The sequence below is a fragment of the Carassius carassius genome, chromosome 18 (genome assembly GCF_963082965.1).
Source record: "Carassius carassius chromosome 18, fCarCar2.1, whole genome shotgun sequence".
NCBI classification, from domain to species: Eukaryota; Metazoa; Chordata; class Actinopteri; order Cypriniformes; family Cyprinidae; genus Carassius; species Carassius carassius.
The window spans coordinates 33,197,040-33,214,950 of record NC_081772.1 but is presented as its reverse complement, the minus strand read 5'-3'; the positions used below and the strand labels follow the sequence as shown (position 1 = coordinate 33,214,950).

Here is a 17,911-nt window from a genome sequence, read left to right as displayed (position 1 = left end):
TCAAACTGTCTACATCACTATGTTTTGATTGTGGTTTCCCAAACATTGTTTTCAATATGTGATATAAACAAACAACGCTTCAAACAATATTGTTCATATGTCAGACCTTTCAGACATATTTGCATTACTCTGACTCCTTCACCAGTAGTGGAATGTAACACATTTAACATTCACCTGCAAATACAGTTAGCTTACCTGCTGTTAACAGGACGCTCCAGTGTTTCCGCTCGGGCATCTTTAAGAGAAAGCATCACCACATCTAACACGTCCACCTCCCGGCATAGTATGTTAAATGTATGCACCATGGTGATGCAGGACCGGGCACCATGACCCAGACCGGGCAGGTCAGACAGAAGATGGACTCTGACACGCTGGGCATCGGCGTACCCCATCCACACTTACACCACAAATTGTTTCTGAGCCGGTCTTCACCCCAAACTGCTCACTAAAACTTCTTCCACCTGTAATGGTATTACTGCTTGGTCCCCTCGCCATATCAGCTAAAATGCATAAGCCATTGGATTTTAGCCAACTATTCAACCACTGAAAAGGAAGCTCATGCGTTGATGTTGGCACTACAATATTTGGAAGTTTACATAGGTTCTAGTTCACTTCCTGTCACTACAGATCGCAATCCGTTCTTATGGGTGGAGGTGTTCAAATGTTCGTGCTGTGTTGTGTGTTTTTCTTTCTTCGCTTTTCTTGTTTACTTTTGCTTTCTTAGATGCCGGTCATAGGTCACCTGTCAATCATTATCAGCCGCTGTCATCATCCATCATTTTTGTCACTAATCGGAAAAGACCACTTGTTAGCCATGCTGTTTTTTTTCTTTACTGCTATTTTGACAGACATCTTGATGGACTGGCTTTGACATTCCAATACAGTGGATGGTTTATGTGAAGCGGCCAATAGAAACTAATGAGGAATCTACATAACTATGCCTTTAACCATACCCCAGACCACCCCTTTTAAGTGGAGTGGTCGGGGTCGGAAGACAGCCTTCATATTAGAGGGTGTCGCGATATACCGGTATTGGCGATAATCGTGATATTCAAATAATGAATTATCATTATCATGTTAGTCAGGGGTGTAGCAATATACTGGTCTCTGAGATATTTAAAAATTAGTAGTAAACATATAATATTATGACATAATAATCTAGCGCCAGTGCCATTATGAAGTGTTAAATTCTCACGTGTGATTTGTTTCATTCCTACTCGACACCAGAGGGCACCCTCACGCAGAAAGTCCACAAGCGAGACTCACAGGAGTAATGAAAATGACTTTCCAGGAAATCCCTTATATGGTATCTACAAAAACAAAGGCATCCAGCTGTCACTGTAGCTGAATAAAGTGCAGAAAGAAATGTTTTGTACAATGAAAAATGATGAGAATCAGCACACGATTACAACAGTGTATTGTTTTTCTGTGTTCTTCAAGCCATCTCAGGTAATTTCATATGGATAATGAATATTTATTTTGCAGTGCTAATCGATATCCTTTATCACTGTATAGAATACTATAAAATAAGAATCAGTTCAAAGACGGAAGTTATTGCCAACATTTGATGCTATAATGCAAGCTTGGAGTAAAAATATGTAGTTACCCACTGGGCAAAGTTACGTCCAGTGGACGTCTTTTTATGTCTTTGCTGACGTTGAAAAGACGTCCACTGAGGAGCCAGAATGAAAGTTTTTATGACGTCTTTTTTTTGACGTCTTCTGTACGTCCGATTTAGACGTTCACAGAACCTGCTTAAAAGGTTAAAAACTAGTTCAAGTGGTCAGTGGACATATTTTCAACATCATTTAAGGTTCATTTAGGCATAATGTATACTGTTTCTGGACCAAATCAACACTCTCAGGATTTAGACTTGTGTTATTTCAATGTAGTTTCCAGACTGTGTTTGTCCTAAAATCAAGAAAATTAAGTAATCTTTATGAAATTATGAAATAACTGAAGATTGAGCATGTGGTAAAATCAACTGCAAATCAAAGACATTAAATCTCTGAAGATCTCAGCAGAGGAGGATCAAACATCTCCACAAACATGGAATCATTAGATTGACTTTATTTCTGTCAGACATCTAGAGAAGCTCTTATTGAGAATTAACAGATGTTTAAATGTTGATATTTGATTCATTTGAAGTCACCATTGTGGTGATCAGTGTTTGGTTTAGTTGGGATCTTGGTCCAGCTACTTCTTCGATCAGCTTGTCTCTGACTGCTGGAACTGTGTTTTTGTGAAACATTATAGTAAAGAGAAACAAAATTAAGAGCGCTCAGATGGTATGAGTTCTTTGTTGATGATGAAAAAGTCATCACATGTTAAGTACCTGAGTTTATGAAGTTAGCTTTGTTTATTTTATTTTTTTAATTTATCACCCCAAGCCTTTTAAGTTTAAAGTACAGAAACCAAGAGAAAAATACTTGAAGATGGACAAAATGCATGCAATTTAAATAATTTGAGAAAGCATCCCGTACTCAAACACAGACATCAAGATTTAGCATATGCATCACAACAATGGTGACAATCAAAACCGCTTCATAGCACAAACTCATCCTTATTTTTCAGACTTTTTTGTTTTGTCACCATTGATGTGATGCATATCCAAAATGATGAATTTTGTAAAAAAAAAAAAAAAAAAAAAAAAAAAAAAAAGTACATTATTTTTTTTCTATAAGATTTCTATCCAAGAAAATGATTATTGTTGCAACAAAACACTAATGTCTTATTTTGCTATAATTTTGTCAGCATTAACAGTAAGATGCTATCACTTGAGCTCAACGCTCTCTGCCACAATAAGAGTGTTTTATAACACACGGTTATAACAGCCAGAGACAAGCTAACACAAGACGTATGAGCACCAAGATCCCAACTAAACCAAACACTTTATATAGTGAAATGAATCAAATATCAACATTTAAACCTCTGTTAATTCTAAATAATAGCTTCTCTAGATGTCTGACAGAAATAAAGTCAATCTAATGAGTGAAGCTGATGAAGCTGTTTGTGGAGATGTTTGATCCTCCTCTGCTGAGATCTTCAGAGATTTTATGTCTTTGATTTGCAGTTGATTTTACCACATGCTCAATCGTCAGTTATTTCATTATTTCATAAAGATTATTTTATTTTCTTGATTTTAGGACAAACACAGTGTCTGGAAATTACATTGAAATAACATCTAAATCTAATGCATCCTGAGAGTGTTGATTTGGTCCAGAAACAGTATAAATTATGCCTAAATGAACCTTAAATGATGTTGAAAATATGTCCACTGACCACTTTTGAACTAGTTTTTAACCTTGTAAGGAGGTTCTGTGAACGTCTAAATCAGACGTACAGAAGAGGTCAAAAAAAGACGTCATAAAAACTTTCATTGTAGCTCCTCAGTGGACGTCTTTTCAACGTCTGCAAAAAAATGTAAAAATGTACTTCACTTCGAAAGTAATATGATATATTTCATCAGCATTTACAGAATATATATTATGAGGCTTGGAAGAATGGACAAGGAAGAATGATACGTGACATAAACGGCAACACGTGGGATCTGCTTCTGTCTAGTACATTCGGTTAGGGATGAGTGCCATTCCTTATACTTTTAGTTAGGAAGTGTCTAGTTAGGGCATCACAGACACTGAAAACTTTTCTTTTTATTATTTGTTAGTTAGGTTGTGAGGGTTTATCTGAAAGTTAGACTTGTTTTGTTTGTTTTTTTCTTTATTTTTTTCTTTAGCGCCACTGCATCCCTTCTTCCACTTCCTGTTTTGTGTACTTTGTCTTATGTCATGCTGTAAATATTGTAAATACATACTTTTGTGTTATCTCAAATAAATTCATCAATGCTCAATAAATTCACATGTCTATCATCCTTTGCATACTTGTATACATATATTTCTCTTTTATTGTCCATTCTAAAAGTAAATTCCTGTATCGTTATACTTTATCAGGGTTGTAACAACTGATTTCAACCAATCAGACATTCCCTAGCGTGGGAATATCTCCACCACTCTGTGAAAATGACCTGAAGCCTATTGGTTACATAAGCTCAAGACAAGCCCTCTGGATGTGTCCCACCTAAATCTCTTGTTTGAACAGGAAGTACACTGGTTCGCTTGTCAAGCCATTTTATGTCATTGCTAAATAATCAAATGATTATGTGCTTTAGAAAAACAGACAGTGGATTTTCATTTGATTTTATAAAAAAAATAAAAATGTGATCAGCTCTTCCAAGAGTACACTGTGTCTTTTGTTTTCCATACTGCTGCTAGAATTTGAGATGTACAAACCCAACTCAAATGGAGTTCCAGAATGTCCTGATCCCAATGAAGCAGGTTCCCAGAAGCATCTATGTGTGCTCTTTACGCCTGATCAGTCTCTTAAAAGCCTGCTTAAAGTCCTCGTTGAAGCTGGTATACAATAGCGGGTTAATGAGCGAGTTGATGTAGCCCAGCCAGGTGAGGGCATCTGACACATGACGTGAGGGCTTCAGCACATTCAGGCCCACCAGCAGCTCTTTCAGGAAGAACGGGAACCAGCAAAGGATAAAGGCTCCCAGGATGAGCCCCAAAATCCGAGCTGCCTTCCTCTCCCGAGCTGTACAGATCTGGTTCCTCTCATCCGATTCTGGCGTATCCATATCAAGTGGCGGCACACGGACGGTGGAGTGGTTGCAGTCAAACTCCACAGTGTTGTCAGAGTTGGACACGTCTGAGATGCAGAAGGCGTGTGTGACCCGGCAGTGGTTCTGCGAGTTGGTGCTGTCTGTGCTGCGGCTGCTGAGGTGGCGTGAAGAGCCGCGTTTCTGGTAGAGCGTCTTGGCAGCACTGTAAATCCGGGAATAAAGGATTAGTATGAGAGTCATGGGAATGTAGAAAGCACCAAACGTGGAGTAGATGGTGTAGCCCACGTGGTCGTGCTCGATAATGCACTGCTGTAGGCCTGTCCTGTCCTTGCGCTGCCTCCAAAACAGAGGTGGTATGGAGATGAAGATGGAAATCACCCAGACAGTGGCCACCATGACACAGGCACGCCGGGCCGTCCTCTTGCGGACATACTCGATGGCTTTAGTGATGGCCCAGTAGCGGTCCAGCGCGATCACACAAAGGTGCAGGATGGAGCATGTGCAGCAGGTCATGTCGACACTGAGCCATGCCTCACACACAAACTGCCCCAGTGACCACGTTTTGGTGGTGATGTAGAGAATGCTGATGGGCATGACCAGCATGGCCACCAGGAAGTCAGTGACGGCCAGGGAGCAGATGAGGTAGTTTGCAGGGAGGTGGAGCTTCCTGGTGGTGCAGATGGCCGCGATGACAGCCCCGTTCACCACAGCTGTCAGCAGAGTCACCAGTGCCAGCAGAATCACCACAGCCAACCGTTCCATCATCAGCTCAATATGGAAGGCTGCTCCTGGGGTGGTGGTGGTGTTGGTGGCATTGGCTGGAGTGCCAGTGCTTTCGCCCATGTAACGCTCCATCTCTATCCTGTGGCAGTCTCTTCCTCAGTCAGGAGGATCTCTCTGTCCAGGACTAAAGTCCCAAAGACCAATGCACTGGATCAATGATGGCCTGTCAAACACACAATTAACAAGGCATTTATGTCAGATTAGTTACTTAAAATGATTAATAGTGACTTAAAACTTCCAGAACATGTATACACAGTGGCATCTAATACGCATTTAGCAGACGCTTTTATCCAAAGGGACTTACATTGCATTCAAGCTAACAATTTTTTCCTAACATGTGTTTCCTGGGATTCGAACCCCCAACCTCATGCTTGCAAATGCTCTACACTGTAAAAAAAAAAAAAGTTCTGTCAACTTAAAAAAACAAGGCAACTTATCGCAAGCGCTTTTTTGAGTAAACTTAACAAACGGGGAGTAAAGTCCATCCAACTTAAAATAATAACTTAATATCACAAGTTGTCACAACATAAATAGTCATGTTCACTGGATTAAAACTGGATTTATTTAACATGCATTATGTACCATGTGTTGAGTTCAGTGTAAAATGCATTGAGTAAAGAAGTTAATATACAAGACTTGGTATGTCCTTGTGCTTTGGACACAAACTTTCAATAATAAAAAAAGTTATTTGACCCGGGTTATGGTCTTTTATTTATTAAGACTATTTAAATAATATAAATTCGGGGCCTAGTGGTAAGAGAGTTTGACTCCTAACCCTAGGTTTGTGGGTTTGAAACTTGGGCTGGCAATACCATGACTTAGGTGACCTTGAGCAAGGCACTGAACCCCCAACTGCTCCCCGGGTGCTGCAGCATAAATGATGAACACTGCTCCGGGTGTGTGTTCGCTGTTCTGTCTGTGTGCACTTTGGATGGGTTAAATGTAGAGCATGAATTCTGGGGATCACCATACTTGGCTGATTGTCAAGTCACTTTTCACTTTTTTTTACTTTCAAATTGTGTATGCTTATAGATCATAGGCCTTGTGTTCAGTAAACAAAAAATATTTTGTTCTGATATTTTTTAGGATAACATGACTTTTTATGTTGTGACAAAATGTGATATTAAGTTATTATTTTAAGTTGGGTGGACTTTAGTCCCCGTTTGTTAAGTTTACTCAAAAAAGCGCTTGAGATAATTTGCCTTATTTTTTTAAGTTGATGGAACTTTTTTTTTTTTTTTTTTACAGTGTAGCACTTGAGCTACAGGAACACAATATAAAGGAGTAATTCACAGGTGGCAAATTGGGCTTGCCTTTCTATGTAGTAGAAACATGAAAAGTTTTGAAATCGGTGCAGCGTGACTAGAGAAAACAGAAAAAGGGCTTGACGTTCACTTTCCAAAAATACAATTTAATGCACTTTTGAATTTTTGTATTTTTTAGGGAGCATTGGCTAGTAAAAGCTGGTTTATAAAAGACAGATAACTGTTCCAGATTAAGATTTTGGATATCATACCCATCTGGGGGATTAAACACAACAATCTCTGTTTTGGATTCATGTAAATTAGGAAAGTTAAGTGTTAAAAAAAAAAAAAAAGTGTGAGTGACGTGACATTCAGCCAAGTATGGTGACCCATACTCAGTATTTGTGCTCTGCATTTAACCCATCCGAAGTGCACAGACACACAGAGCAGTGAACACACACACACACTGTGAGCACACACCCGGAGCAGTGGGCAGCCATTTATGCTGCGGCGCCCGGGGAGCAGTTGGGGGTTCGATGCCTTGCTCAAGGGCACCTAAGTCGTGGTATTGAAGGTGGAGAGAGAACTGTACATGCACTCCCCCCACCCACAATTCCTGCCGGCCCGGGACTCAAACTCACAACCTTTCGATTGGGAGTCCGACTCTCTAACCATTAGGCCACGACTTCCCAGTGACATAAAAAAAAAAAAAAAAAAAAAAACTAAAAAAAAAAACTAAAGCTAAACTAAAACTTTAAGGCATTTTGATGGCAGATAAATTTGAGTGTCATCTGCAGAACAATAAATGAAACACCATGTTTCCAAAAATGGTGGAAGCATATATAGAGAAAGTAATACAGGTACCAGGATAGATCCCTGTGGGACACCAAAAAATGAGGGGAGCTGCAGCAGAAGAAAAGTCTCCAAGACTGACTAAGAAACTTGTGTTTGACAGATAAGAGCTAAGGAAAAACAAGGAGATTATGGTGTTAAATGCTGCACTTAAGGTCTAATAAAACAAGAATACTGTGCTCACCCGAGTCCACAGTTATCTTGTGCTTTAAATCACACTTGTCTGAACCTTGTTACATTAGATAATAAAATATCAACCAGAGGTGTAGTTTATCAGCATGTTCCACTAACCTCAAACAAACCACTGCATCTATTGTTTTAGCAACAAATTCTGTCTGTAAGATGTTTTAATTGTGAAGGGCCTAACCTAACCCCAACCATGTTTGATTCAAGGCATTTATCTCTACATATGCTGGTCAATCATTAAGATTTGAATAAACATTCAGTTTTATTAATTCATCTGTGCTGCATCTGGGTTTTACAAAGCAGCTGTTGTCATATAAAATCACTGATATAATGTCATATCTGAATTTATTTACAGAAAGCTCAATAGCAGTATGTTCATAGTAATCATATTGACTAATATTAATACAGTTATTAATATTAAGAATAAAGTAAATATTACTTCACTATAGATGTTAATATAGCACTTTACAAGTACAGTAATGCAAGGATGTTACTACATTTTTTTAATTAACCATAAAAACAAACTTTCTTTAATTTTACATAGTCATTAATATTTACATATTGTAATGTAATTGTAAATGTAATTGTCCAGGCAGAAGAATTAAGCGTTCCAGCTCTGATCTAAGTGATGTATTTGGTGATTGTGACCAGTGATGAAGTGATTTTGTGAGAGAGATATTGATTATGGCATTTTCCAGGTGTTTCTGGTCCATGTCCTCTAGTGTTCTGTATTGAAGACAAATTCATCTATGCCTCTGCTTGGATTAGCTTTTCTCCATTCACAGTGGCTCTGACCAGCAGCCCCGCAGGTACAAACAGGAATGGAATGAAGTGAATTTAATGCACGTTTTGTGTCTCAAGGGCAAAGTCAGTAGTGGAGAATGCATTTGTATTAATGCAGTTGTTTAGAGGAAAAGAAATTGCTTCACAGGCTGTAGAGCACAGATACACAGAAACATGATTAGATCTGTATAATTTAATTCATATTTAAACCAAAATGTGGAGCCAATTAATCTTATCTCCTTCAGTTATGAGCACAGGACATGCTAAATATAACCTTCCTAACATGTGAATTTAATGAAGAAGTAAGCCATTAGTGATAACGGGTATTAGCACAGCTATTACTCACTGAATGAAGCGACATACTACATATAATGTAGTTTCTACTCTTCAGAGCAATGATGACCACAAAATCTTCAGCATAGCAGAAACTATTTTAAATGTCAAACATAAATTAACATTTAACAGTAGCAGGCCTTTCCTTTAACTCAAGATCATGTAAAACAACATTTAATTTCAGCATTTACAATCGTGATACGGCAATTTGCAATTTGCTTCAACCTACTTATTTGTTCAGAACTATTCTAGAGCTGTTTTGGCTTGTAAATGGTGCTTGATCTGTGCAGATTTCTTTCCTGATTCAGACCAGACCACTTTCACTGGAAGAAGCGTTATTAGGAATTATGAACTCGTATTTTAGCCAAAAGCAACAGTCTAAAAGTGTCTTGATGGATTTGCTTGTTACCAACAGTTTATGGTCTTAAAACATGTTAATTGATGGACTGGAATCATGTAGATTACTTCAGCTGTTTGGACTCTCGTTCTGACGGCACCCATTTACTGCAGAGCATCCATTGTTGTTACATTTTTCCAAATCTTTTTTTTTTAAATCCTTTGTTTAGTCAGGAAAATCCCACTGAGACTCCAGGGAAACCTGGGATCTTCGATGGCGATTGGGTGAGGACATTTTCAGTGAATTTTTCATTTAAAACTGAACTATTCCTTTAAGATCACCTCCATTTTATAGATTTATATGGCTTAAGCAAAACTGAGTGTACATGAAAATTTATCTAAATAGTCAAAAATTTCAACTAATTTTAACCGCTTTAACTCTAAGTAAACTGAACAATTAGAATTTTTTTTTTTTTTTATGTGATGGATCAAGCGCAGTTAGCCAACCTTCTTCATCAATTAGGATTTATGCATTTTTGCATTATAACCCTGGATAATCTGGATAATCATTATTCACAAATACAACTATCATTTTTCACAAGTTACTTCTCTCTCGACATGCTCACTCTCTTTCACACACACACAAAAGTGTTTTCAGAAGACTGAATGTCTTTCCAAAGGTTTTGTGTCTTGGACATGGTGCAATTACACTAATGATAAAGACATAAATACATGAATGAGCAATCACACAACAGTAGCCTGTAATTGCACAGCTTTGATAGATAGCTTGGCCGGTCCCTAGAGGTCAGAGGAGGCTCTGAAATCATTCAGAAGAGGTTCAGGCCTCACAATAACACAATCACCTCTGGTGCTCTTCACGAGTATCTTTCATCGACCTTTTGCATGAACCCTGTTTGCGTTGGCCGACTCATTATGTGCAGTTGTTGGGATATTTCTAAAGTGGCTGTCGTCACACATGGGCCTGAGCACTCGCCTGTCCACACATCTCTAAGTGAATGCCAGGGATGTAACTCATGAGGTGAGATGATAACAGATAAAGGAAATGTTGCAGCTGCAAGTTCTTGTAAAAGAATAAGCTTTATTACAGGTTTAATGATTTGAATGTGCACTCAGTAAGTTGCCTTTTGAAATGGTCTCTCCAATAGCATGAAACACTTGGGTAAACCCAGCTTTCCTCTAAATACTGAAGCCTGATTTGATAATTTTTTGCAGCTGCAGAAACCAACAGCATTTCATCTTGCCAAAACAGGTGGTGCCAACTGCCTATATAAGCCACCACTGAATGCCAAAGATTATCTCCTCGCTGGACTCCGAAGATGAAGAACGAAGAAGCCTGCTTCTCACTGTAGAAGAGCCCCAGCAGAGGAAATACACTCTCTCCATTTGACAAACAAGGTCAAATTTCTTCTTCTAATTGGGCAAATTTTAGCGAGATTTGTTGCAAGATGTCATACCACAAGTGTGGCACATGCAGGGCAACCCTGCACGCCTCAGACTAGCACAGTGAGTATGTCGCTTGCTTGGGCTGTGCTCTCGCTGAGGCAGCACTCATGGGGATGGATTGCTCTCATTGCGAGAGCATGGGTCTCGTCTTGCTACGTTCGCAGATCACTTTCTACATTGAAGAGCCTTGGAAGAAGAAACAGTGGAGTCAAAGGGCTGAGCAGACAGGCTTGAGCGAGCTCATGTCGGTGCAAGGCCTGCGTGCCACGCAGCAAGATGATTCCCCAGTGCTTTTCTCTGGTGAAGAACAGTGCCCCTCATCTGGAACGAGTGGCATGGCCCTTGGAGGACCCTGGATCCCTTTCTTCACAGAGAATGTAGTTGTGTACGGCCCAGTAAGAATAGCAAGCTCACCTGCATTTTCACAAAGGCCATTTAAAAGCTCTGCTTTGAGTGGTCGAACCCAGAAGAGCCCACCCGCATCCACCTGAATTAATGGTTCCTACCAGGGCACCATCAGCGAGCCCCCCATCCGAGACCTGCACTGTTCTTTACAAAAGTATATGATTAGCTCACCAAGTCATGGCATGGCCTGTACTCTGTCTGCGTTCACATTTCTGCTTCTCTGCACATCACCCTCAGCTCCATTGATGGTGCCGAGCAAAAGGGCTACAAGGTGTTCCCTCCTCTTGAAGAGGGTATTGCTGCACACCTCTGTCTGCCATTGGTTGTGGAATGGAGAGCCAAAGCTGGTTATCCATGCAAGCCACTGACCTAGCCCTGGACATTACAAAGATGACTGTCCAAGCACCACCACTGGTTAAAACTCATGGACATTAAGGATGCAAACACAACCGCCTTCCCCGACTTCCCAGTCTCCTCCACTGGGGTGTTTGGCCCTGCTGTAGACAGTTTTGTGGAATGCTTCACTGTAAGACAGAAGTTGTCACAAGCCATGTGCCATTTCCTGCCCAAGCGCTCCGAGGCCAGGCCTCCCTCAAAAAAGTATTGTGCTTGCCTTCCAGTTCTCCATTCAGCTCTGGCCGTTGGAGGCTTTGTTCACACTGTCACATGGGTGTAATTAGTAGAAGAAATCAGCTTTTGAAATGAAAGCAAGCAAGCATGGCTTATGGTTCCAAACAGGGGCGTCATGCACTCATAATGTTTTAGGAGGCACAAGTATGTGACACACAGCCATAACAGCAATCATGTTTTATTTATTTATTTATTTTATTCAAAACATCCCCAAACACATTAACTATATCATAAAAATATCTTGATTCTCACCTTTATAGATTATGTTGATCTATGATGGTCAAAGTTCAAGCACTCTCAAAAACTCTCAATCACTTAAGCTGTTTACACTATGAAATTAATATCTTACAGATTTGTACAAAAATGTGCACTTTGTTATTTCTGAAGAGAGAATTCATCAGAAAGAGGTATTCAGTCAGCATTTCAGCGATGACTGATCTGAACACCTCTGATTGGTCTTTTATTCTATAACAGAATAGTGTGTGTTTGGTTATAATGCGCAGATTAATAACCAATGCTTTTGTGAGATCAAGATAAACGATTATACAGCATCTTTCAAAGTTGGGGCTTTTCTTTCCCTGATCTTGTTCGCTTGAATGCCCTGGTAATGGTATGGTATTGGTCTCTGGACTATCTTGTCTGAGGACTCTGGCCTAGTGGTCTGGGCATCACTGGTTAGTCCATGATTCTTTAGGGCCCTTGTAATCGTTATCTCTGGGAACTGAGGTTAGGTGTAGTAACCATTATTTCTTGGATTTCTTTCACTGAAGGAAGTGATATCATGGATTATGGAAGCAACGGTTTTAAGATAAGCATCTTAATAGATCTGTTTCTTACAAACACACAGCTTTTGTCTTCTCCAGATGTTAACTGATGGACTTGAGTGCTGTGGATTACCTGTGAATTTTTGTGATGTTTTTATCAGATATTTGGACTCTCATCCAGCAAGAGGTAAAATGCTACATTTCTCCAAATCTGACATGGCCTGAGAGTGAGCACATTTTCAGCACTATTTCAGAACCCATCCTTTACTGACTTGGTTTTTGACTTAGACTTGACAATATAAGACATACACATCCTGAAGTCATGACATGAACAACTGAGAATTCTATTGAAATTAAATTGTTCTTATTTTTCATCTCAATATGTCGAGGAGACTGTGCCTCCTCTGCATGAGGAAGAATTACCTTTACAGTGCAGCAATGACACATTCAGACACTACAAGCTCTCTGATATTTGGCATCTCAATCTGAATCTTTAAAAATTTGATTTGACAGACAATGACTTGAATACAGCTGTGATATGGTTTCAGTTTTGTCTGTGTGGTGATTGAAGTGAAAAAAATAATAATTTTTGAATCATGATATTTAATCATGATATTTAATCATGATATTTAATCATGATATTTAATCATGATAAAAACAAAACCTTGAAAAAGCTATTTGAAATAATGACTGAGATCAGGAAAAAGGGTGCAAGGAAAATATCTTATTACTCTTTACTTGATGGCTATACACCACTTGATGGAGTCATTGAATCAGCAGTGAAATTGAAAATGTTACACAAAAGTAATTCAGAAACATATGAAACCAGCATGAACAGAGTCCATTTCTAAGACCTTGGCTCGTGTTTTTGAAACTAGCCTCTTATATGCATTAGACCTTTCCTTTTCATCATCTCTGATGTCTTCATTTATCAAGGACTCGTCTATCAAACGCTGCTGTGTTTGTTGTGTCTGGTTTCACAGTGGTGTGATGACAGCGGGAATGAGCTTTGGAAACTCTAATGTGCTGGTCAGAAACACTAGGAAGTGACCTCTTAACATCACACTGATGAATCGTCTCACATCTCTCAGACTGTCAGGATCCCTGCAGCTCCCGGCAAGATGAAGAAGAATATCCATAACTGGAGGTTCTTTACTCATCCACGTGGTGGGGACAGAGACAGAAATACAGCCACGTTTATACATTCATGAGCAATACTGATTTACATCAAAGGAAAAGGAAGTGAGGGGCTTTTCCAACAGGATTGAACGGAATGAGTTTGATTAATTTAGTTTGCCTATACATTTTGTCATAAATGTATGGCTTTGGTTCTTCAAAAAAAAAAAAAACACTAACGGAGGATCTTAACCCTCTGGAGTCTAAGGGTATTTTTGGGGCCTGGAGAAGTTTTGTCATGCCCTGACATTTGTGCTTTTTTCAGTTTCTTATAAATATCTAAATGGGTAAAGTCTAATCTCACTGTAATCAGCACAAACTGGGCTATAATAATATAAGAAATGCATGTATGTACATGATTGTGTTTTTGAGAAAAAAAATATTATGCGTGGTTAGTGAAAAACTAAAAATGTTAAAACACTTGAATAAGGCAAAAAAACACATAAAGAACAATGGTTCCCGGGATTTTTGAGAACTGGAGCTTGTAGCCTAGAATTTTTCTTTCTAAATGATGTGAAAATCATCTTGTTTACTCACTCACAGAGAACAATATATTGATTTAAATTTTCTATGACACTTTTTGTTGGTAAAAGTCATATGCGAGTAGGCGTCAACTACCATGAATATCATTGTGATTTACACCTGAGAAGACAAAGGCCTGCATAATGAGCTGCATAATGAGCTGCATAATGAGCCATTCAGTCATCTGTGCCACTGAGAGGAAGGAGTTACAAGAGAGAATGTGAGAACAAAATAAATCTATATAATTTTATGTTTGTAGTTTATTAAGAATATATTTAATTATCCCACAACATAATTTAATATCCACTTGGGGGTGCAGTTAGGGGGTGCAGTTAAACAGTTTATTAGAAACAATCAAAGCTGACTTTCAAACAAATTGTTTGGCATCCTTACTCCAGTCACACAATCCTTCAGAATCCTTTTAACAATCTTATTTTCTACAAAAAAAAAACATTTATTGTTATTATTATTATCATTATTATAAATGTTGAAAAGAGCTGAGAATATTTTTCTGGTTTTTTAGGGGGAATAAATTGAAAGAAAAGCATGTTTTTACATTTGTGACAGTTATCTATTTGTTACATTTATATTATTTACATCAAGCTTTTGAATGGTATAGTATTGTATATTGTTATTGAAACTTCATAATGTTTCACTTGATTACTATACATTTAGTCAGGAATTATAGTTTGGAAAAAGTATTTGGAAAAAGTCTAACTAGTAAAATGTTTACACGTTATGTGAAAACTAGTACAAGTATATAAATAAATAAAAAGAGACTTACTCATGTTTATGATCTCTGCTGAATAAAGTGCTGCATTCTTTTTTTCTGAGGAAATCCATTTCTCAAATCCTCAACCACATGACATCTTTTTGGGGTGAATTATGTCTTATTCCTCTCATCGCGAAGCAAACAGTAAAATAAACACTTGAAGAACAGGCTCGCTGCTTTTTAAAGACTATTGTTACCATTCAGGGCTGGACTGGGGTTAAAATTCATCCCTGGACAAATCCAGCCCATGAGTTCCCCGTGAATATTTTGCTGTGTTACAGGGCCTAAAATTGGAATAAGTAAATGAATAAATAAAGCTGGACAGAGACAAATAATTGTATATATTACTGAATTCACTGCAACTCCAACAAACTTTTTCATATGCACTTGACAGTAGAATGCAGAAAATGTTCTCCTAATAAATTCTGTCATAATTTCCTTATCCTCATGTCCTTCCAAACATGTACGACTTTCTTTCTTCTGTGGAACACAAAAGATATTTTGTAGCACGTTACCAGACCATTTTGGTTACCTTTGATTTCTATTGTATGAACAAAAAAAATTGAATTCCTCAAATGATCTTCTTTTATGTTCAACAGAATGATGTGATGGTGCATAAATGACAGTTTTCATTTTCGGGTGATCTATACCTTTAAGAACTTCAGCATTTGTAAATAATTAACACCTAATTTATATAAGTGTTACAGGTCTGCTGGTGTGTGAATGAAGACGCACGAGGAAGACGATATACAAAAGGTACTTTTAATGATCGAGGGAGAATAAGGGCACATCCAACATCATACATTAACTTAACTCAGGATACAACATCACGTACCAGGAGGAACTCTAAAGACAGGGTATTTAAACATGAGTGAGAAATCAGGTTAATGGAGACAGGTGGGGATTAATCAATTAACCAAACAAGAAAAGGAAGATGACCAAATAAGGGAACTGAAAGTCCATGTATGTAACAGTTCGCCCCCTCCCGGAATGGTGCGTCCTCGCACCGCAAGAAGAATACCAGCGGAGGGAGGGTGGGGGTTCTGGAGGTGGGCATAGGGCAGGCAAGGGGCAGGCAAAGGAGAGGACCCAGGATGGAGTAGGAGGGAGGAGCCAAGGAGGAGCCCGGAGCAGGAAAAGCCAGATGGTGCTCCAGAGACCAGCCAGGATGATGACCCACGGGGGAGTTGACAGCGGGAGGAGCCATGGTGGAGGAGGAGCCGACGAAACCAGGGGGCCGACAGACAAAGACTGTGCCAGTGGGTGAGGAGCCCATGATGGAGCAGAGCAGCTGCAGAGCCAGGGTGAAGCCGAGGATCCGGAGGGCCAAGGTGGGGCAGAAGGCTCAGGCGACCAAGGCGGAGGCGGGGCCCTGGAAGACCACTGCAGAGCCGGAGTGACTGAGGATGGAGGCGGAACCAGAGGGAAGGAGGAGCCTGACAGAGCATGAGGGATGGAGTGATGAGGCGAAGCCAAAGGAATGGAGTCCCGAGGCGGCAGATGGTCGATGACTGACCAAGGTGGAGCCGGAGTGATGAGGTAGCCCGGTAGAGCTGGTGGGATGCTGGGCCACGGCGGAGATGAGGGAGCTAAGAGCCAAGGCAGAGCCGCTGGGTCGAAGGACCGAGGAGGAGTCCAGGGCTTGGAAGCTGGAGGCAGAGACAGGGAATCCACACGCCAAAGGCGGAGCTGGAGACTGGAAGTCCCACGGGCGAACCATCGCGCCCAGATGGCGCTGACTTAGAGCTGTGGGACTGACTGGCACCAGCAGAGATGAGGTCGAGGAACTGGCTGGTCTAGGAGGAGATGGGAGCGGGAGGATGGGAGGAAACAGGAGGATCAGGGCTGGACAGAGCCAGCAGAGAAACAGGAGATACGGAGATGGACTGAACCAGCGGAAGTGGAGCAGAGGAACTGACAGGTCTAGGAGGAGGCGGGAGAGGGAGGCTGGGAGGGAGTACAGGAGATTCAGGGCTGGACAGAACCAGCAGAGAAACAGGATATTCTGGGCTGGGCGGAACCAGCGGGGACACAGGAGATTCAGGGCTGGACGGAACCAGCGGAGAAACAGAAAATTCAGAGCTGGACGGAACCAGCGGAAATGGAGCAGAGGAACTGACTGATCTAGGAGGAGGTGGGAGTGGGAGGCTGGGAGGGAATACAGGAGGATCAGGGCTGGACGGAACCAGCGGAGACACAGGAAATTCAGGGCTGGGTGGAACCAGCGGAGAAACAGGAAATTCAGGGTTTACCTCCACAAACCAGTCTATAAGGTCCTCCATATAATTCCCAGAAACCGAATGCAGCTCACCCTCAGTCGCAGAAGTGTGGGCAGGGCTTTCCTCCATGACCTCGATCTTCACTTATATTCCCACGACGCTCGGTGTTGCCAGCTCACACACCTGGTCAGTCGCGCTCTCGGGTCCTTGTTCTCCGACAATGACAGGCTCAGGCTCTGAGGCTGCGGTGGGCTTTAGCTCCGTGCGGCGGGATGGCGGCTGGCTGGTCTCTGGTTCAGGAGAGGGGCTGGAGATATCCTTTTCGGCGGTACAGATGGTAAATGAAGATCCATTTTTCTCCAGCATCCACTCCACGAAGGCGGCAAAATCCTCTCTGGGACCGTTCGCTCGCTCAGGCCGGTGTAATAGAAGTTAGAGAGTGAGCGGTCGGGGAAGTGGGTAAGGCACGCCAGATCTAGAAAGTCCCTGGTATGATCCTCCAGTGAACAGTCCAGTTGCTCCAGGCATAGGAGTCGGACTGCTGGGATTGCCATTCTGGGAGAGGGAGGAAAACAAAACCGTAAGAAAGAAAAATGCCGCTAAATAAACTGTTGGGTCCGTGATTCTGTTACAGGTCTGTTGGTGTGTGAATGAAGGCGCACGAGGAAGACGATATACAAAATGTACTTTTAATGATCGAGGGCACATCCAACATCATACATTAACTTAACTTAACTCAGGGTACAACATCAATCACGGACCAGGAGGAACAGGCTATTTAAACACGAGGGAGAAATCAGGTGAATGGAGACAGGTGG

General features: G+C 40.7%; 1 protein-coding gene across 1 annotated transcript in view; it reads right to left on the bottom strand.

The window, feature by feature from the left end:
* Window positions 1–3,880: 3,880 nt before the first annotated feature.
* LOC132091975 (5-hydroxytryptamine receptor 1E-like) overlaps window positions 3,881–17,911 on the bottom strand; it is a 39,933-nt gene continuing 25,902 nt past the window's right edge. Inside the window, exon 2 of the mRNA XM_059498032.1 lies at window positions 3,881–5,570. Coding sequence (XP_059354015.1) covers window positions 4,349–5,479 — 1,131 coding nt within the window. The 5' untranslated portion in view covers window positions 5,480–5,570 and the 3' untranslated portion in view covers window positions 3,881–4,348. The remainder of the gene's footprint in view (window positions 5,571–17,911) is intronic.